Source organism: Amphiura filiformis, chromosome 13, assembly GCF_039555335.1.
Source record: "Amphiura filiformis chromosome 13, Afil_fr2py, whole genome shotgun sequence".
NCBI classification, from domain to species: domain Eukaryota; kingdom Metazoa; phylum Echinodermata; class Ophiuroidea; order Amphilepidida; family Amphiuridae; genus Amphiura; species Amphiura filiformis.
Genome location: NC_092640.1, coordinates 14,996,392 through 15,018,615, shown reverse-complemented (window position 1 = coordinate 15,018,615; position 22,224 = coordinate 14,996,392). Strand labels below are relative to the sequence as shown.

Below are 22,224 nucleotides of genomic sequence, written 5' to 3'. Positions count from 1 at the left end.
GAAGTGGTAAAATATGGCTCCTTTCTGAAGCAACACTTTTGTAAATCATGCTGTATCTTCAGTATAATTATTTATGTTTTGCAGACTGGTACGGGGATGTTACGTGCCGTGATAGCCGATGCAGATACAGTAGCCGATCTTACACCGGTAGACTACGTAGTGAACATGATGATTGGGGCTGGTTGGCATACAATAATTCACAAGTAAGTTGATAATCTTTCACCGGTAGATTACGTAGTGAATGATGGCGACGGCGAACCTGGTAAAAAATTATGTTTATTTATATATAAGTTGTTAATCTTTCACCGGTAGATTACGTAGTGAATGATGATCGGTGCTGGCTGGCAAACAATAGTTCATAAGTAAGTTGATAATCTTTCACCGGTAGATTACGTAGTGAATGATGGCGACGGCGAACCTGGTGAAAAATTATGTTTATTTATATAATTCCCGTCGATCATGGCACTGTTTTTCCATGTAATTCACAAGTAAAATGATAATCTTTCAACGGTAGTTTACGTAGTGAACATGATGATCGGAGCTGGCTGGCAAACAATAGTTCACAAGTAAGTTGATAATTTTTCACCGGTAGATTATGTAGTGAATGATGATCGGGGCTGGCTGGCAAACAATAGTTCACAAGTAAGTTGATAATCGTTTACCGCAATCTTACCCTTGCAATGACCCCACATTTTTTATATTTTGCTCTCACTGGATGCCTATATTTCATATAGAAGTGTCACCCCGGGCTGAAATGTAACCGTTTGGATACAATTTGTTCTTTAAAACAATAATGTAACATTAGAATAGTAAGCAAAGAAAGATTTAGCCTTGTTCAAGGCCCTCTAAGTTTCTCCCTCATGACCAGCATTTGAATCCTATCACTACTTTTAGGCTCGCCAAGTCAATGATATGAGGGCCACAGTTGAACGATCGAACTCGGGTTGAGCCTGGGAGCTCGTAGGGCGAGACGAGGGCCTTGTATAAATTGTATAAATTGGAAAATAACAGATTTTCCGTACCCAGTGCATGGGCAAGTTCACAAACACATCGTGTCCAACTTGGTCCATTGCAGTACGTCATGACGTTGTTGGGGACGAAAATCTGCGGTGCCCAATTTATTGGCAGCCGAAAACAAGCATCTACCTATTTCGACGGACGAATAATGGTACGGTGGGAAAATGCCATACTTGCTTCAATAATAAAATTACAATTTAAAATTTAATAGTTTACATTAATTGAGCTCAACAACATCGACATCAACATCGCATCACTCTCTGAAACAGCTGATCAGATGTGGAGTATCAATTACGTAATCATTACATTTTTGCCTCAACTATTGCAATATTAACATCGCACGTTATAGTCGTGCGATGCACTCTTTTCATGTGCATTCACCTGTATAGGAACAACCTTGTGCACAGAAAATAGGGAAAGGATTTAGCATAAAAGTCATGGAGCGTGAAATTGCTTATTTACATAACAAGGCCTACCATTTTTTTTAGAGCTAACGCCCTTAATATCAGTTTAGTTGATAACAGGATTGTCATGCCCGGCGTAATCATAATTTATGTGAATGTTAAATATTCATAAGTTTCCATATACGGAAAATATACCCACGCGAAGAATCCATATTTGCCATATATAGAATATATACCGCCCGCGAAGAATCCGTTGGAAATGCAACGGATTTTGGCAATTTACACAAGGCCATCGTTTTGGCGGTTCGTAAACTCAGTCCGAGCTCGGACGCACGGTCATTTCATCCCGTGCATATTACACGCAAGTTGTGTTTTAATTTCTAAGCTGGGCATACTTTTAAGCAAAACAGTTGCGAAGTAAATCTAGCAAGACCGAAATTAGAAGCATTTTGCAAAGTCAAGCCAAATAAGGGGTCCCGTCGTAGCGGGCACCCCCCAAAAGTTAATTGTCATATTTTTCTACAGCGCTTAGTTCAGGAGTTATAAGGTCAGATACATCAAATGTCAAAAATTTCATACACAGAGGTCAAAATTTAAAAAAGGTCCGATTTCATCGAAACTGGTCTCAAATTACTCCCCTTCATGTAGGAGATCTCGATTATACTTAATTCACAATTTCGGTGGAATTTTTATTGCCATGTCCCCCTTCAGCAACCAAAGTCGAATAGAAATAACATTTGACCCATGATTTCGTCCCATTCTGAGGTTATACATTTCTTAAACAAATTATTTACCTATTTCGATTGCCGAGAGGAGTAATTTGAGACAACTTGCGATTGGATCGGTGCATTTGAAACTTGACATTTGACTTATTCACTTTATAAATCCTGAACTAAGCCTTCTAGTGCAGAATGACAGTTGACTTTTTTTTAATTCCTAGCAATGAGAGGAATAATTTGAGGTATATTACAACATGATAGACCAATTTTTAATTTTTGGGCCCATTATAGAAAAAAATGGGACCAATTCTAGTTTTATCATTTGAGGTGTAGGGCTGCCAAAACATTGGTTCCACTAATGTATCAAAACCAATTCCTAACTCAAAAATCACCCGATAGCGCCTTGTACTATTATGATAGACTCATACACCTATTCCGAATTATGATATGCCATAGGCTTTGTATTGTGATCATTTCGATCAGTGGTTCGTAACAAAGAAAGCGTGAGCCAGTTGACCAAGCAACGGTCATGTTCTAACGTGCACCACGTCAGCGCGAAATGGCTTATAGATGCTAGATGCCTTATCACGAAAGTGAACAAATTACACATTCAATAAACATTCAATTTACTACACAGAATGGACTTAGTTTTGTGCACCATTCATATTCAACTTTTTTGGAAGTAAATCGCCTATTGTGGCTTGTTGAATAGTTTTCTTTACAGATGATATGCCTTATCACTAAGTAAGCCAATTATACTGACCATAGTGACCAGACTCGCTTTGATTAACCAATCAGTTATGCATATTGTCAGCATGTGATGGCTTTAGTTTAAGCCAATTGTAAACATAATTTTTAGATAAAGACTAAAGATTAAATGGGCTAAGATAAAGGCATAGGCCTACAGACGAGAGTGTGAGATGAAAAGTTTTTTTTTGTCAAAACCAGTTGAAGAAACTTACATTTTTTAAGTTGATGACAGTTTCGTCAGTGAACCACTGACTTTCTCGAAGCTTGGTGTTGTTGTGATGATCCAACAGCTGATGACTGGCGGGAAGTTATATCACTTCCGGTAGCGATATTAGTCTTACTACAAGTCTCCAACAGTGGGTCATACACGTGACTCAGATTCTAGACCCCCTCGTCTCTGTTCATAACTCCTCACCCCCTTCTCCTGATCTGAAATGATTATTTTATCCATCTCGCTTTCCTATCACAAATGGACAATAGACAGAGTCAAGAAACAAATGGAAGAAAAACAACAAAGAAAGACTAAGAAAAATAAGAGCACTACTTTTGATCAAAAAGTAAAGGTCTAGTAGTGATCCCCTTTGTAGCGGGAGTGTCAGAAAGAATTAGCAGAACACTCAAGAAACATGATATCGCAACGGCCATGAGACCACATAGCACGATCCGAAAAATGGTGGTCCGCTCAAAAGACAAGCAAGAGCCGGTAAAAACCCCTAATTGTGTCTACAAAATCCCTTGCGGTAGCTGCGACCTAAAGTCGTATACAGACTCCGAGTATTGTACGTACAATATTGTATGTACAATATGTACGTTATTTAATCTATTGCCATTCTATTTCCAGTAATGTTTAAGTTCTAACGAATGTTTGATGATGAAATCTCGATAATATGTTACATACAATATCTAGCAGAAATATATTATCGATTTTACGTCATCAAACATTCGTTAGAACTTGAAAATTACTGGAAATAGAATGGCAATAGATTAAATAACGTACATACAATATTGTACGTACAATAAAAAGTCTGTATACTGCTTAACTTATGTTGGTGAAACAAAAAGAACTTTTGGCACCCGCATGGATGAACACAGAAGGGAGGCAGAGAAAGCGAGTCAACAAAAATACACAATATCAAAAAGAAAGGAATCCGAGAGCCATTTCAAGAACTCAGCTATTAGTAACCACGTAGCCAGGGCTAATCATATTATCAATTGGGGGAGGCAAAAATCTTAGAGAGAGAAAGTGATAGGAAAGCGAGATGGATAAAAGAATCAATTCAGATCAGCAAGACTAACATCGCTACCGAAAGTGATATAACTTCCAGCCAGTCATCAGCTGTTTGATCATCACAACAATACCAAGCTTGGAGAAAGTCAGTGGTTAACTGACGAAACTGTCAGCAAGAAATGTAAGTTTCTTCAACTGGTTTTGACAAAAAAACTTTTCATTTGTTAATTACCAAACCTGATGAACCTGTTCCAAGACGAGGGTGTGAGATATTAAGAATTATTTACTAGCCTCTTAACCACATGGTTGGTTGGTGGGCTACAATAGTTATTCAAGACATACGGTAAGTAAGATAAAAACTGTGCATACGAGATATAGGTACAAGTGGGATAAATGTTCACTCCGTGAACAAACAAGGCGGAGTGATTTATAGTGCGCTTCTGCGCTATGCATAAGCATAATAAATTTACAAGCCTCAACACACTTAACAGAATTTTGCTGACCGCTGTGGCCCAATACACATACATCTTTTATACTCGTAGCTTCAATTTTAGCATCTATACTTTGTTTTTTGTTGTTTCCTCTTTTGCCTTGCAGACCTAATACAGTGCCAATATACAACTGTGTGTCTAGTGCAACTAACCCAACCAGATATCGAGATTGTAGTAAGTTTCAAATATTGCCATTAGAAGCCAAATCGGCATTGGAAGTTTGCAATGCATCGTGGGACAGTTTTTGAAGTTTTAGGACACTTTGCCCTCTGACCTATTGGGAAAATTCAGAAATATTTGTTTTTCTGCGTACAAAATTATAATCTAAAAAGTTTTACAAGAATGAAAATAAAACCCCAAAACATAATTATTTTATAGATTAATTATAATATAAATATTTTTAGTGATAAGATTGTGACAATAATAGATCAATTAGTAATAATTATAGCAATTTTCCCGATATGTCAGAGGTCAAAGTGTCCCAAAACTGCTCTCAAGAACCGGAAGTTACAATGCCGATTGGGCTTATTGTGCAGAGTATCCCAAAGCTGCCTGTTGTAGGTTAAAATGTTGTCATTTATACAGCGCCTTTTACGTATCAAAGCGCTTTACATTTATTCCGCTGTCGTTAGAATATGTCAGCTGCAGTACAATCAAAGCCCATAAGCATGCTCATACCTTTCGGCGACGCTAAATGCATAATATTCAGAACAGCTTCCCATTTCAACCGGGGTAGAGGCAGGCAATTAAGGCAAAAGACCTTGCCAAATGCATTTTAATACGATGGTACCACCAGGGCTCCAAATTGCAATTCTCCAATTGTTAGGCAGAGCCAATACCGCTGTGCCACCGTGCCATCCAAAATTTTAAAATGATTAGGATATGCAAAAATATTATACAAATAATGAATGTTTATAAATGCAATGTAAGAACATTCTTATTCGGTGAAAGATGGAATGTTCCATTCATGGATCATTCCATCTTTCACAGAATGAAAATATTACGAATGAAAACACATTCATTATTTGTTTTTACATGAAATCTTGGCATGTTGTGGCCATTTGAGTTGCTGAAGGCATTAGTGGCATATACCTGTAGGACTGCTTTTTTACCTACCTCCACCCTTGTAGCACTACACAGTAAAAAATACACAGGACTACATTAAATAACATCTCCCCTTGAAGGACTACCCAGCAAACACAAAACATATTCGACATCATTCGCAAAAGGTTGTCAGAAAACGTTTAAATGTCGGGTTATACAAAGGGTATATTAAGAGTATAAAACATTTTCATAACCTTAAAAACATTTTTTGATAATCTACTTGTCAGCAAACAAAAATGTTTTATAGAAAACGTTTAAATGCCGGGTTATATAAAGGGTATAAAAACGTTTTAATAACATTCCAAAAACGTTCTTGAAAACAGTTGATGAAAACAGAATGTTATTTTGGGGTTGAAAATATATTTTGCGAAAAATGTTTGCCACAAATATTTTCAATAACGTTTTAAAAACGTTTTCATGACCTTTATATAACCCGACATTTAAATGTTATTAAAAGGTTTTGAAAAAAAAATTTAAGAACATTTATGTGTTTGCTGGCTTCAAATATTTTAACAAAATGTTATTTAAGTATTGACAAAATATTTGGCAAAAAGGTAACTCCGAGGTCGTGCATTGAATTGGTGTGAATGAGGAATACTACGGGAATCAGCGCCTTTTGTTAGAAGTCACACATGAGTGAAGTGGATAACCTCTATGCAATTCGATATGTCTGATGTGCTCTCATGTCCCACAAAAAATACTGTCGAAACGCTCAAAACGCTCATTCCATTAAGAGTGTGTCAAGAGTAAATCTAATGAATCATCCTGTAGCTGCACCTCAGATGCTGTATGACCAGACTGAGTAAGCTGCATTGTACTAGGGTTAGCCCTTGCATCATTTTACAAACGATATAACTGCTCATTTTTTCATCTTATCACCACGTGTGCTAGAATAGTGCAGGAAGGCCACTGTTTTGGCTCGAGGCAGAGGCTGTTTAATTTGACTAAGTATTGTTTGCCGAGGCAGCCAAAAAGATTGTCTAAATCAAAAATTTTTAGAAAAATAACACCTTGATGGTTTACAGAAGTTCAGCCTACGGATCATATACTTTGAAAATTTGTTGATTTATTGTTGTTAATGAGTACGTTTTACAAAGGTGTTGTTGTTTCAGCCCTCTTTACAGCACAATTAAAGAACCATAATTATGACTTGCAAAAGTATATCTGTGATATTTGAATCCTTCTACAGGCTCACTATGAAATGCAATTTTTGCCAAAGCTCAGTCCTATTCTCGCGCGATTCCGCGGGATGCTGTGAAAGACCAAATCGCAAAAGTTGAAAATAGTTACTAACCTTAACGTGCCTCTTGGCACGCTCGTGCAGTGATATTAAAAATCCGTGCAATGAGAATTAGAAATCCGTGTTAAAATTTATATGCCATTCAAGTTAGTTTCAACCGACCAAACGACCAGGAAATTCTCAATTCCTATGTAAAAATCATATTTAATAGTCTTCCTCTCAGTAAACGATACATTTTTTATTCAACCAAAATTTGCCTTACAACGCCTTTGGTATTATAGTTAACATTTTCCAGTGAAGCCGACAATTGCTCAACATTTTGCCTACGGGCGGGAGCAGAGTGCCTACGGGCGGGAGCAGAGGTGGACCGACCGGGAGGCAGGGGTTGGAAGTTGCCATGGCTCGAAAGTGTGACCAAACGCAATGTGCATCACAATATCGCCCACTGATGTGAATCTTTCTATGTTCCGGGTTGAGGACTCAATAATTGTTTTAATGTTAACCATGGCCAACTCTTCCTTACTGATTGTTTGTTTTGTTGCTGAACAGATCCCTTATAGACTAGTCAAATTAAAAAATCACCAACCACTAATTGCAACAGAATCCATTTCGATTCAATTTTTGTCAGAGGGTGTATGAAATTCTGATGGAGCTGTCAGTAATGTGCCTATTCCATTGGAAATTCATACTCCCCCTCTGGATGATGTTCCCAAAATCTTCCAAGTGAATATGGTTCGAGAAATCTTAAGCCCGCTGTCCTGTGTATTCGCTCTTTTCTTTTGTAATTATTGGAAGCTGATTCCCCTGATAAGAAATCAAACTTTAGGATTTGTTTCACCAAGAGGTATTTATTTATGTGTTCCTTTGTGTCCGAGGGCTTGAAATCGAACAGCCAAAAGCAACCAATGGGATGTGTCGTTATGCCTATATTACAGTCATGTTAGAAATGAGTAGTAAGTTTACCTTATCCCATTTGTTTATTCATGAGGAGATTTTAAGAATATTATTGCTATTTGGTGCCCTTTTGAGTATAATAATTATATATAGATGTCCACTAACCAGGTGCTTGATCTTGTCTCTGTTTCAGATGTTATGATAGATTATTACCAGAAGACACCTTTAGAAAGTACATTCAGACGACCCTTTGTATACTGGACATCTCATCCGTAAGTGTCCCATTGCTTTTCTATCAGCACAATAACAAGGTAGCAGAAAGGAATGTCAACCACCCATTGCCTCATTGATATTTACCATCATATGGTTTCTGGAGCTGAAAAGGCTGGTAATGTTAGCACTCTTGTCCTTACGGACTATACCAAAGCCTTCGACATGATAGACCACAGAATTGCTGTCATCAATTTGTTGAAGATGGGTGTCTCCCCTGCAATTGTGGAGTGGGTGATTGACTTCCTTTCCTCCCGTAAGCAAAGGGTTAAATACAAACAAACCTTTTCTAAATGGGTTACTCTCTCTGGAGGTGTTCCACAAGGTACCAACATGGGACCTATTACCTTTCTTGCCATGATCAACTATGCATTGAATGATGTCCAGCATACAAACAACAGGTGAAAATCTGGGCATATAGTGATGATAGTGCAATCCAAGAGAATCTTGATGCCCTGAATGAGTGGTCTAAGAGCAATAAATTGAAGTTGAACCCTTCAAAATGTCAGGCCATGCAAGTTTATTTTGGTAAGAAAGCTACCCCATATGTTGATCTTTCCATTGATGATCATAAATTATCTGTTATTGAGAAGGTTAAACTCTTTGGTGTTATGAACCAAAACAATTTATGTTGGGATGAACAAGTTGATTCAATGTATGCGAAGGCCAATCGTAAACTCTTCATGCTCCGTAAACTGAATGAAGCGTCTCTCTCATCCAATGAGTTGTTATTGGTGTATAAGGGGTACATCCGTCCTGTTTTGGAGTATGCCGCCCCAATTTGGCATTCTGGTCTTACTCATAATCAGATGGCCCAGCTTGAGAAAATTCAGAGACGTGTTTGCAAATACATCCTTGGTAGAAAGTACAATACCTATGCAAATTCCTTAGCTACCCTTGAACTTCATTCGTTGTCTGAAAGGAGACAAAGCATCTGCAAATAATTTGCCCTGAAAGCAAGCACGTCTGTGAGGTTCTCACCCTGGTTTCCACCTAGTAATTATCACTCCCACATGACTCTCAGAAGACAACCAAAATTTGACTCTTTTAGATGTAGGACCAACAGATTTCAAAATAGTTCCCTACCATTTCTCACCAACATCCTAAAAGCAATGTAGTTTATGTTTCTTGCCAGTCATTTTTTAATATTGTTCCAAATCCAGTCAAGTGCAATTATAATGTGTTCTTATTTTTATAATGTTTGAGTGTTTTAATTGTAAATGTATGTATTTTTCATAATGCTATTTTTAATGTAAATGGCATGCAATTCAGCCGTTGGCTGCTATGTGATTTCTAATAAAATATACAATATAATATAATATAAGCAGTTTATTATTCATGGCTTAAAGCAAAGGTGATGGTAGATTTCAAAAAGCAAGGTGACCATAATGTGATCAAGGATGTTTTCTTTAATTTGAGATATCAGTGATGACGGCAAATGATGGCGAAATCACGAAGTTATCAAACGCAAAGCGATGAAAGGTATCCGGGAAAGGCTCCGATTCAAATTTGTTATCACTGCAGCCCCGCCCAATATATGCACTCATTGTGTAGAAATGAATGGGGTCTGCAACGGAAACCAGTGGCGTATCGTGGCCGCTCCTACCTGGGGAGGGGGGAGCTGCAAAAAAGGTACATTTTGCCACCCCTTCATCAACAGCTCGAAAAGGCTAACCCCATTTTTTTCCGATGATATGATAATGTGAAGAGCAAAAAAAAAAAAAAAAAAAAAAAAAAAAAAAAAAAAAAAAAAAAAAAAAAAAAAGCAAAAAAAAAAAAAAATAAAAAAATAAATTGATGTATAGTTCCATTGGTTTCACAATTTTTTTTCATAATTTTACCGCCATCTTTCCTTTAATGATTCTTTTTGCCGCCCCTTCTTCCGTAGCCCCTTTTTTGCCGCCTACTAGCTCCTACTCGCGCCCCAAAGGCCCCCAGAAAGTAAGCAAAAAATGCAACTTTTTATCAGTACCTTACATTTCATAACTTCATTTACAGTATACCAAATTCAGATTCTACCGCACATACAGATCTGTGTTGCCTCTAGTCAGTAAGCCACATTCAGGGGGGCCGAAATATATCACTAACCGCATAGTCCGAGGCAAGGTTAATTATTGTCAGGGTTAGGGTCTTAGAGGTTAGGGTTAGGGTTATGGTTGGGGTTATGGTTAAGGTTTAGGGTAAGGGTTAGTGTTGGGTAAGGGTAAGGAATTAGGGTTAGGGTTAGGATTATATTCGTATTTATTAGTACTAATATACTAGTAATAGTATATTGTGTGTATGCACTTTATGCCGTAATCAATAAGTATCATAAACAAACACCTTTCTGGCACAACGAATCATAGCACAGTCGTGTAGGCATTAGACTATAGATACATAGATTGTGGGTTCGAACCCCAGGTAAACCGTTATAGAATTTTAATTCTATCGATTTCTTTTATTTTATTAAGTAAGAGGAAATAATAATGGTAATAAACTCGTGTTATATCTAGCCTCATAGGCCTATAATTACATGTATGTACTATGTGTTATCGCATTGCGGCCCATTATGGTTGCAGAAAGAAATTACGCTTCCGGGGGGGGGGGTCACTCCCATTGAGGCATGTACACCATCCGCGATAATCAACTTTTGAAAAGCACCCTAAAGAAGGATTTAACCCTTGGCTAAAACGATACCATAAACAAGTGTTTTCACACCCTAAACAGGGATTTTATTCCTTGCATCAAATTTCATACCCTAAATTTCATTTCCGCGTATTAGCCTTTTTTCCAATATTTCATGTTTTTGTCACCCTAAACACGATACGCGCGTATCGTGCCTACCCACGAAAAACTACCCTTTTTACGCGTTTTTATTATCGCGGATGGTGTACAGGCCACAATGGGAGTGACCCCCGGGCCACATTCACAAGTGTTTTTATTCGGAGTTGACGTAGTGTTTCATAACATACTCTGGATGCTTTGTTTGTTGTAACCATGGTTACTGGAGGTACTTTACATTTACTGTCGTATTGTTGGTGTTTTTTAATAGTTGGGTGTTCTCCTACTGGAATTTCATTGGCTGCAAGATTCCCTGCATGGTGACGGATCTCTGCTTGAAACTTATAGGAAAGAAACCAAGGTCAGTCAGAATAAATGTATAGGGGCACGTTGGTGCAGCGGTACGGGCTCTGCCTTGTAATCGGTGGATTGCAATTTCGAGCCCCAGCGGTGCTATCGTGTTGTGCTAGATCTTGGGCAAGGCGCTTTACCTTACTTGCCTCTCTCTACCCAGGGGTGAAATGGGGAGCTGTTATGAATATTGTCCATTGAGCGCCGCCCAAAGGTATGAGAATGCCTTGAGCATTGAATGGCAGCAGACATATTCTAACGACACCGGAATAAATGTAAAGCGCTTTGGTGAACACATGTGAAAGGTGCTGTATAAATACCACTATTTATTTTGTTATTTATTTAATGTTAAAATTTCTATAGTGTCTTCGACATAATTAGTGCCTCGTGTGCTGAAGGGAACAAACCAAAAGTTCAATGATGGAGGGGGTCAAAAAGTCCAATTATGTTTGTAAAAAAAATAGTTAAACTATCTGTAACAATTAAACTTTCGGGACAAAATTCCGGGCATTTCACAGTTACGCATGAGGGAGTACGGGAGGGAGGGCGGGATGGAGGGAGGTAGAGGGGTCAGCCATCTAACTGTAGAGGGGTCCTGGATATGGGTTCAACCGCTTTACGAAAGGGCCGGGAAACTTTTGAGTGATAATGCAATTATTCTATCAGTTGCCAGAAAAAATGACAGTGGTCACTGGCGTAGCTAGAGACAAGAAGGCGCAAGTCCATGGCGCCGTTTGCATCCACACGAAGAAATCAAATTTTCACAACCTTTCGAACGGCATAATATTATGAAAGCCCGGGTATGAAAGCCTGATGTATAAGACCAAATTATGACCAAATATTGTGTCCAAAATATAATATGTGTGGCAATGGTTTTTTCCAGTTGATATCCACACTTGACTATCCATGTGGAAGAATTTGGAAATATCTACAGGGGGAGTATGTTTTTCAAATGTAATTTGTCTGGAGTAATCATTTTGAAACCCATACGCCCCCTGTATTATGGCTTTACATGTATCTTCCTCAACTAGAGTGAGTATTTTAAATGGATGTTAATACCCATGTGTCTTTTCTATTCAAAACTCGCACTCCATCTGTGGAAGACTTTACCTAAATCTTCCACAGGGGCAGTATGGAATTTAAATGGAATAGCCCATTGGCCAGTGCTGCCAGGATTTCAGTCGTATTGTAGTATTTGTTTGCATTCTGCGACTGTGAAATAAACTGTTGGTAATGATAGGCCTTTACATAGGTAGAAAATACCATTTAAGGCCAGTGTAATTTTATACAAATAATAAGTCACTTGGTGCGAGTGATTATATTTTGACCATTTCACGAATCTAAGACAGTTAATAATTGTTTTATTACACTGATACATAAATTACATTCCTTAAAATACTATTTTTAAATAGTATTTTAAGGAATGAAATTTATGTATGTTTAACATGTTAAAATGTTTAAAGGTGAACCTCATTGAAAATAAAGTTATATATCAATGGAAAGCTTATGATGTCAGGATATTAAAAATTATTTTTTCCGATTTTTTTGATGGCCAATAAAGCTGAAAAATTAAAAAAATGATTGAATTTTTGGTCTTTTTTAAGGCGCCCAAAAAGCACCCAAATCAATCGTCTATGATCTTGGGAATGCTCGTGACGTAAGCTCAGGGTTCGCAGTCACGTGCTCTTACTCGGAAACGTGTAAACAAGACTTGCTTCCTGTACTTTGCAAGCTGCCCGGCAAGTCTGATTTTCACAATAAAGCTTGAAATTAGAGGAATCTTCAAGTTGCTGGTTCCTTCTATATATATTAGAAATAATAGAATTATTGTCAACACATAAATTTTCCGTATATTTTTGACAAAATCAGTCATAACTGGCTGGGTATAACTGGGTAATTGAGTTTGAATTTCGCGCTGGGATCAATCCCATGCGCAAATGCTTGCTGCTACCGTTCATGTCATGGACTGAATAAACATGATCGAATAACAAATTAAATACTTGTTTGTGACATTCCCTATATATTCTTGATTCATTGTAAAATGTCTGATTAAAAAAATATCGTCTTGCAGTAATCCAAAAATTAATAAAAACCGCCGATTTCATCAAATCCAGCCCATATAAAGGTTTTCATATTTAGCGTATTGCGGTAATACATTCTTTCCACACAATCGCGATTGAAAGAAACAAGAAAGATACCCGGGCAGATTTATTATTATAAAATAAATACAATTTAGGCTTAGTAGACCGTTATTTGATGGAATTCTGAAATCTGAATAAAATTAAAATATTGTCACTTGTGTCATGATTCTTTAATGATAGTACAATCAGTGTACGGTACTGAAAAAGTGAAACATTCATGTTTTATGGATTACCGAACACGATGCGTAAATTGCTGCTGAAGTGCAGGGACATATGCACAAACACAGCGACTCGCTTCGGGGCTTCGTCCTCTGTGTTTCATGGGGTGTTTCAGCAAATTTGATCAATCGTTCCCTTATATTTGGAACATTTACAGGAATAAATTTTGCTGATGAAGTAGCAATAAGTTGGAAATATCAGAATGTGAATATCAAATTGGTCATTTTGTCTGCAAGTAAAGTACAGTCGCGGATACTGAACACTCATGACACTCGGCGGAGTGAGACTCAGTCAGTCACTGAGCTCATCCCGTATGTATCTATATACGAGTTCGCCTATCATACATGACCGGTTGTAAAGCTAAGAAATAATTAAAAAATCCTGTACATGTACCTTATTCTATTCCTTCATTTTCTCATTGTGATAACTTCATCTCAACTTGGTGTGACGATCTGAACTGGTAGCACTAGCAGTTATTTTTTTTTGTAATCTGTTTTCATTCCGGTTCTTCGGCGAATCTTCGCTCTTCGTGCTTTACTGTAATATTCCCTATGCATGGCTTGGCCTATCCCAAATCACCCCGGCCAGAACTTTTCCCATTTTTAAATCCACACACTTTATTCAGGAACTTCATTCTTAATTTGATCATGATATTTCCTTCATGTTATTCTTATTTTATTGAAGATATTTTTCATGTAAAGTAAATTGACAATGACTGAATTCGTGCATTGGCCCGATGCATGCCACAGTAATACACGGACATTGTGTTTACAATCAAACCCGGAAGTAACTGTGTGTCCCTGGGCTGACGTCATCACCGAAAGCGCCCAATTTGAACGATTTCGTTTTGTAATTTAGGGGGGGTGCCAATATCCAATCTTTGCATGGAGATTATGTCTAGCCTGGTACGCTATGCAAATAAAAAATATTCTTTTCTGCTTCCTGACATCCTAAGCTTTCCATTGATATATAACTTTATTTTCAATGAGGTTCACCTTTAAGGCAGATTCAAGGCCAAAATCACAAACACCCGAATTTATTTCAGAATGCACAACAAAACACACTGTATGTTTAAGTTAACAAAATTGGAATCTTTAATGAAGAGTATAGTGTGATTGGACAATATCTTGCACATAAACATAAAAAGCAAACAAATTACAATCTGTGAATCACAATGATAACTTTATAATGATTACTTATCATTTTAATAAATAAAGGTTCTAAATAGAATTTTTTTGTCCTCTCAGGAGAACCCTCCCTCTTGAACCTCTAAAAAGGTTCTTTAATTTTGGAGAACCCTTAGAGAACCTCTAAAGAACCGAAAAAGGTTCTGTATCACATTTGGGGCCATTTTCGAAGGTTTCGGAACCATTTCTGGTTCATTTTAGAACCTCTAAGGGATCCTGAGAGGACAGACAACTTTAGAACCTTTATTTCTTAAAGTGATCCGGCAGTCTTCTTGTTGTTGATTACAAAATTCTGTTGCACTCAATGGTTCAGGACGACTCTCTGAAATTATGTCCAGAATTAAAAAGACTATTGCGTATGACGTCCTGTCAACTAGACCGAAAATGCCGCACTGAGCAGGTCAGTAACCAATCAAGCCGCGTTTGCTCTGACGTCAGATGCAAAGTAGTATTTCATTATAGCTAATCATTTGAGAGGAAACAACGGATGGTCGAAGCAGACTACCGAAAATTGCTGCGGAGAACCGACAACGCGACGTCTGTCACAACAGAAAAAAGCCAGGAAGATGACTTGAATCATTTTCTGTTTTCCTTTTCTCTATAGGATGGTGAGAGTATGTGACCGCATTGCCAAGAGTATGTATACACTGAAATACTTCACACAGAATGATTGGGTATGGAGTAATAGGAACTGTGAAGCCTTGATGAATGCCTTGCCTGACACAGATAGAAAGGTAGGATTGGATTCATTGATTAATTTGTTTGTTAAATGATTTACTATTGATTTATTGCTATGAAAAAGCGCTATGATTAATGCCTTGCATGAAACAGAGGAAGGATTGATTTGTTGGTTCATGAAGCCTTACTTTCCATGATATAGCTACCTTCGACTATATTTATAAATACGTATTTATAAATACGCACGCGACCCATCATGCTCATGGGCACGACATATAAAGACCAGCAAGCGTGATCAAATCCTCATGCCATTGAAAAGGATAGGAACTCTTTAGATAATTATCATCAAATTTAAATAATTGAATAGAAAAAAAAATTACACATGGTGGGGGGGAGGGGGATTCCGAATTTGTAATATCTTGCCAAAAAACAACATTTTGAAAGAATTTGCCGACGGAACAAATATTTATCGTCGGAAAGGTTTACAAATCCAGGTAAAAAGCAGAAGGGGAATTGGAGCTAATGGAGTTGTGAATATAGAAAGCTAGGATTGATTGATTGATTAATGTGTTGATTGTTTAATTGATACTGAGCCAGCATAATAGGGCCAGAAAAGTCTGGGTTAGATATCGAACAGTATTGACAAAGCATGATCGATTAACTCATTGGCGCGGCGGATAGAGAGAATTTGTTTGACAAACGAAGATTTGTGCAAACTAATTGAATTGTTTTTGCCAAGGCTAGCCAGTGATACATTAGGTTATTCCAGTTAAAATATATACACCACCTATGAAAGACATGCAAAATCTTACTCTTTCACACATTAAATTCTTATTCAGCAAAAAGCCCAAGAACACCCCATCTTTTACTGATTTTATCATCAATTTCTTTGTTTGCTTGTTTTAGGGCCAATAATTGGTCACAATTTCATAAGATTCACTTTTCGGAGCCAATAAAATAAAATAAAAGTGATAGTCGCTATATTGGATGTTTACAAAGTGTTTTTAATGGCCAGATTTCCTAAAATCTTCCAGTTTCAGAAAAAAAAGAAAAGAACATGGAATTTGTCTGCCTTGTCACTTTCTGCCCAGAAGGAGGAGAAAAACAAATTCTCAAAAAGGATAGAAAAGTTTGCAAAGTTGGTCAGGATATGATTAAATGTTGGGTTATATTATAAGGGTATAAAAGATTTTTACAACATTTAAAAAAATTGATGCAAAACATTCCATCATTCTGTTATTTAAGGGATGGGGTATGAATGTTTGGACAGTATTTTATTGTGTGACATTAGAGCACATCAGACATATCGAATTGCATTCTGAATACCAAGAATGTCCTTCTGATATCAAATAATTTTGATTTTTTAAAATTCGCAATGTAATACACATTTTATGGCAAATGATTAAAAATTGATATTTTTGACATTTAACAGTACTCGAAGTAAACTTTATAAATCTGATGATTTATTTATTTTATTTTATTTTTTCCCCCGTAAATTTTATTTCCTGTACTTGGAGCTGGTGGTGGGAAAGAAAAACATACAAAATGGATCCACCAGCTCCCACAACACATATTACATTACCAATGCTATACGAAAGGGAGACACTGTCGCAGTGTCGGGGAGCTGAAAATTACCTTTGCCAGCACCTGCAACCCCGGTTGCAAAGAAACAGTGTTTAACATGCTGTTTCTGGTGTTGGATTTCCATTGGTGCTCTCAGGTGCGGGCTGGTATTTTACCAGAGTGAGGGAATGAGCTCCCTCTACCTCCCTAGCTCAGTTGTTGAACATGCCAGCTTTAGCGGAGGAAACCATCAGGTTCAACGGCCAGTATGTTCAAATGTCTTGGCCATTTGTTTTGCTACTGCAACGATGTAGACAGTACAGCCAGCGACACAATCATGATGAGATATTGCTCCGTTTTTTCCCCTTTTAGTTGGCATTTGTTAGGTTAGGTTTAATACCAGGTCTTTCAAGAGCACTTGCGAGTTATGTTCCGGTCGGACTTTGTCCTTAAACTGCTGGAGAACAAAAAACAGTGCGGTAAGATCGGGTGCTGTTTTTCTGGTAGGGCTAGTTTAGTTCGATGAACATCAAGCTCCATCTTTGTTTTCTTGAGTATTCTAAGGGGACAAGGACGTAGTGATTCTCTTCATATTGGAGAAGCCCATCTCATAGCTCCAAATTTTCATCATGGGCCAAAGAGCGGAAGAGGATGATTTACTTCCCAACGGTCAATAGGCTGGTGTTGAACATGTCATCATTGGTCAACCTTCCAACACTCGCCAACATGTTCCAGATCAGAGGCGAACTACTGCATATTGGTAGATCTCGGCTGCTGTGTGTCCAGAAATAAGCTGAAACAGGGCTGATCACCCGTAAAGCTGCTGAGACTGGACTAAAATAATTACGAAAACTACAAGCAAATCTCCAAAAATTCCGAGGGTGGATGAGCGGCAGTCTACTGTTGACTCCATGACGGACCAGCGGGAACTCGGCACACCATCACGAACTGTTGGCCCTGATTATTGTCGCCTGTCTACCTTCAAACCTCTTGTAATATCTACTTATAATGTCCGTACTATTAATCAACAAGGGAAAATCCATCAGCTATTCATGGGCTGTGCTGATGCAGGTATTGACATTGCCGGAATTCATGAACATCGTGTCATTACACCAAGCCCAACTGATGAACTTTGGTCAGATGATAGGAACTGGGTTATAGTATGCAGTACAGCTACCAAGCAAAGGCATGGAGGAGTGGGTCTGGTCTTGTCCAAGCATGTTCACAGATGTCTTAAGAGTGTTGAAGCTGTTTCCGAGAGGATACTATTTGTAACAGTCCATGGTAACCCTCAGCTTAGCATCACTGTTGTATTATGCACCCACTGAGTGCTCAACATCTTCTGACAAGGAGGATTTCTATTCATCTCTATCTGACCACTTGGATGGTATGAAAAGGCACGACATCCATCTCATCCTTGGTGATTTTAATGCCAGAATTGGAACAGATAGTCATCTTTCCCATCCTTGGGTGATTGGTCCATACTGCTACCATGATTCAACCAATGACAATGGTGAGCGTCTGGTTAACATTTGCCAGGAGTACAACCTCAGACTGGCCCAAATGAGATTCCCCCATCCCAGGAATCGTCTCTGGACTTGGACCCATCCAGCTGGATCAACCCATGCACAGTTAGACCACATTCTAATAAACAGCAAGTGGGTAAATTCTCTCCGCAACTGTCGAGCATACAATTCAGTAGAAGTGGACTCCGATCATCGTATTGTGAGCGTCCGTCTAGCTGCCAGTTTGCGAACAAGCAAAGGAAAACCTTGCAAGAGACCAAAATTGGAAGAAGTTGCAAGATCCTGATACAAAGGAGGAATTTCAGCTGGAACTAACAACCAGATTCCAGGTCTTGAGCATGGATGATGCCACACTTATCTCTGATAGGTATCAGACCTTTGAAACAGCAGTTCGTGAAGTTGCTGAGGAAGTTATTGGAAAGCAAAAGTCATGCGGACTGCCAAGTTGGGTATCAGATGCAACCATCAGACTTAAACTTGAAAGGGATGAGGGCAAAAGCGGTACTCCATTTCAAAGTCTCGTCAATCTAGAGCAAGATGGAGGAACTTGAACACCAGCCTTAACAACTCCTATAAATCTGATGAGCTTGCTACACTCAATAAGCAGATGGAAGACCTGAAGCTGGCCGATGCAATGGGGAACTACACCACCACCTGGAAAATCGTACACTTGCTTTCTGGGAAGAACTCAAGGAAAGGGGTAAAAGTCAAAAAGAGAGATGGATCAGCCCAATCAGTGAACATGAACTGCTTGAGGAATGGAAGGAATATTTCAGCTCACTCCTTAACAACGACAGTGGCATAGCAGCTTCAGAACTTCCTGCACCAGCTGTTGAAGATCTTCCTATTATCACTGAGCCCCCAACTCGTGAAGAAGTAGTTGAAGCAATAGCAGCCATGAAGACCAACAAGGCAGCAGCATTGGACTGTGCTATAACTGCTGAAGCACTTCAGGGAGGAGGGGATAGCATGATTGATATGATTCTCAAATTCTGTATGGAAGTATTCTCAACGCTTACACCGCCACGTCAGTGGGTCACAAATGTCATCATTCCTCTACCAAAGAAAGGCGACCTCTCTCATGACAAACTACCGTGGTATTTCACTTATGTCCATTGCCGCAAAAGTGTACAACAAGATCCTTCTGAACAGAATCCGACCTCACATTGTTCCTTTACTGAGAAGCAACCAGGCTGGCTTTAGATCAGGTCGAAGCTGTGCTCAGCAAATACACATTTTGAGGAGGATCATGGAAGGCTTCAAGGAGTACCAACTTTCCTTGACAGTCACTTTTGTGGACTTCAAAAAAGCCTTTGACTCCATCAACAGGTCCGTCATGTTCTCAGTACTGCGGCATTATGGAATACCAAAGGTTGTGGTCAATGCCATCCAGGTACTCTACAAGGACTCCAATAGTGCCGTTATGGTAGATGGAAGTATCTCAGAGCCTTTCCAAGTAACAACTGGAGTGCTTCAGGGTGATGTGTTGGCACCATTCCTGTTCATTATCCTGGTAGACTACCTCCTGAAGAAATCAACTTCTGGAATTGACGCTGGAATTGTTACCTACCCACGTCGGTCAAGCAGGTATCCTGCTAAGATGCTGAATGACCTGGATTTTGCTGATGATACTGCCCTGTTGGAATCTTCTATAGCCCGGGCCCAGTCACAGCTTACTAGGACTGCAACAACAGCAGCAGATCTAGGCCTTGTCATCAGCGCACCCAAGACAGAATATATGACTGCAAACTGTAACGCACAGCCAGCACTTGAAGTCTATGGTAGTACCATCAACCATGTCACAGACTTCAAGTACTTGGGTTCCAAGATGGGCTCTAGTGTTGGACACCTAAAAAGAAGAAAAGCACTAGCCTGGGCCGCTTTCTGGAAACTGGAACGCCTTTGGAGAAGCCCATCCCTGCCAATCGGAACAAAAATCAAGCTGTTTGAGACAACTTGTGTCACTATCCTTCTGTACGGGTGCGAGTCATGGGTAATCACCAAGGACATGGAAAACAAGATCAATGCATTTGCAACATCTTGCTACAGAGTCATGTTAAACATCATGCGTGTGGATCGGATCCCAAATGAAACCATCTACAATCTGACCAACACCACTCCACTGATTGCCAGAGTCAAGATTCATCAACTCAAATTTCTCGGCCATATACTGCGTCTTGAAGATGATGAGCCTGTGAAAGAATATGCCCTTTATATTCCACCACATGGGAAGAGGACACCGGGACGGCCGCGCACACTGTACTTGCAGTATGTCCAGCACCTCCTGGGAGATACTGAAGGGATGCTGCAGCCAAACAAAATTGTTTCGCTTGCCCAAGATCGCAACAGTTAGAGAAAGATTGTAGTCGCCTGCTCCGCAGCCGACTGATGATGATGATGATGATGATGATGATGCTATACAAGTATAAAATTTACCGGATATTTTTAGAGAGAAAAAATAATATAGCACACACAACAATGAATATTTAATGGTATACAATGAAGAAATTATTTCTAAAGGCATAAATAATTATTACAAGGCAGGAAAAGAAATGTATTAACATGAAATATATGAAAAGGGTTATACAAGGATTACGTGACAATGTTTACCCAGCCTTCCCAAAGTTTATCAAAAATGTGTGTTTTTAAATTGCAAGAAGCCGCAAACTTTAGCGTATTATAATATCAAATCATCAAATCGGGTTTCCTTTAGTTCATTTTTGATTTGTATATATGAAACTTTCCTAAAACAATAATTAAATTCCTCAGATAATTACCATCTTTACCAAACATAATATCTAGTGGGGTCAATGTAACAAATAGGCTATGGGAGGTATTTTCTGTTACATATTTTTGTACTTTGATCCAGAAACATGACCAAACAGGACATTTGATAAAAAGGTGGGATAACGTCTCCTTCTCTTCATTACAAAATGCACATAGATCGTTTTGACGTTTATTCATTTTAAACAACATTGCATTTGTTCCGAGAATTCTGCGTATTATTCTGTACTGAAACCATCTTAATTTTACATCATTTGTAAATTTAAAATTGCGACTACAAATGTCTTTCCATTCTGTTTCTGTAAAATTGCACATTAACTCACTTTGCCATTTACACTTATCTGTAGGAGATCTGTATTGAACTTTCAACAAAATATCATAAAATAATCTACATCCCTTTTTTTTTTTACTAACCATCTTGCTTCTTAAGTTTGTTCTTATTTAAAACCAACTTCAATTGAATGAATAATACTATAATATTCTATAAAATTTGTATGAATATCATAGGTTTGCACAAAAGAATCAACTGTTTTAAAGCCACCATTGTCATCAAGAAGATCATTTATCACCAGAATTCCTTTCAAACTCCCAATGTTTATAATGGATCGGTTTACAACCAATGATTATTTTATCATTCCACCGGAGATATTGTCTAGCAATCGAGTTATAGTCCAAATTCTGGTTATTGAAAGCACAAATAACCTGCGACCAGGAGCATAATGTATCATACCATAATTTATTTGAGATTCTATCCTTAATGTCTTTAAACCTATATGTACCGAACATGAAAATTTCTTCCCGAGTTATATTGGCTGTGAAGTAAAAAAGTTGCTTCAAATTTTGCTCCCCAAAGGCAATTCTTCTGATCCAAGATGTTTTTAAAGCGTTTAAATGGTTT

The 22,224-nt window shown here is 38.3% G+C and overlaps 1 protein-coding gene across 1 annotated transcript in view; it reads left to right on the top strand.

Moving 5' to 3' along the window:
* The window catches only part of LOC140168031 (fatty acyl-CoA reductase 1-like), a 59,767-nt gene that overhangs the window by 31,019 nt on the left and 6,524 nt on the right, over nt 1–22,224 (top strand). Inside the window, exons 8-12 of the mRNA XM_072191334.1 lie at nt 85–203; nt 4,716–4,783; nt 8,041–8,119; nt 11,149–11,238; nt 15,380–15,509. Coding sequence (XP_072047435.1) covers nt 85–203; nt 4,716–4,783; nt 8,041–8,119; nt 11,149–11,238; nt 15,380–15,509 — 486 coding nt within the window. The remainder of the gene's footprint in view (nt 1–84; nt 204–4,715; nt 4,784–8,040; nt 8,120–11,148; nt 11,239–15,379; nt 15,510–22,224) is intronic.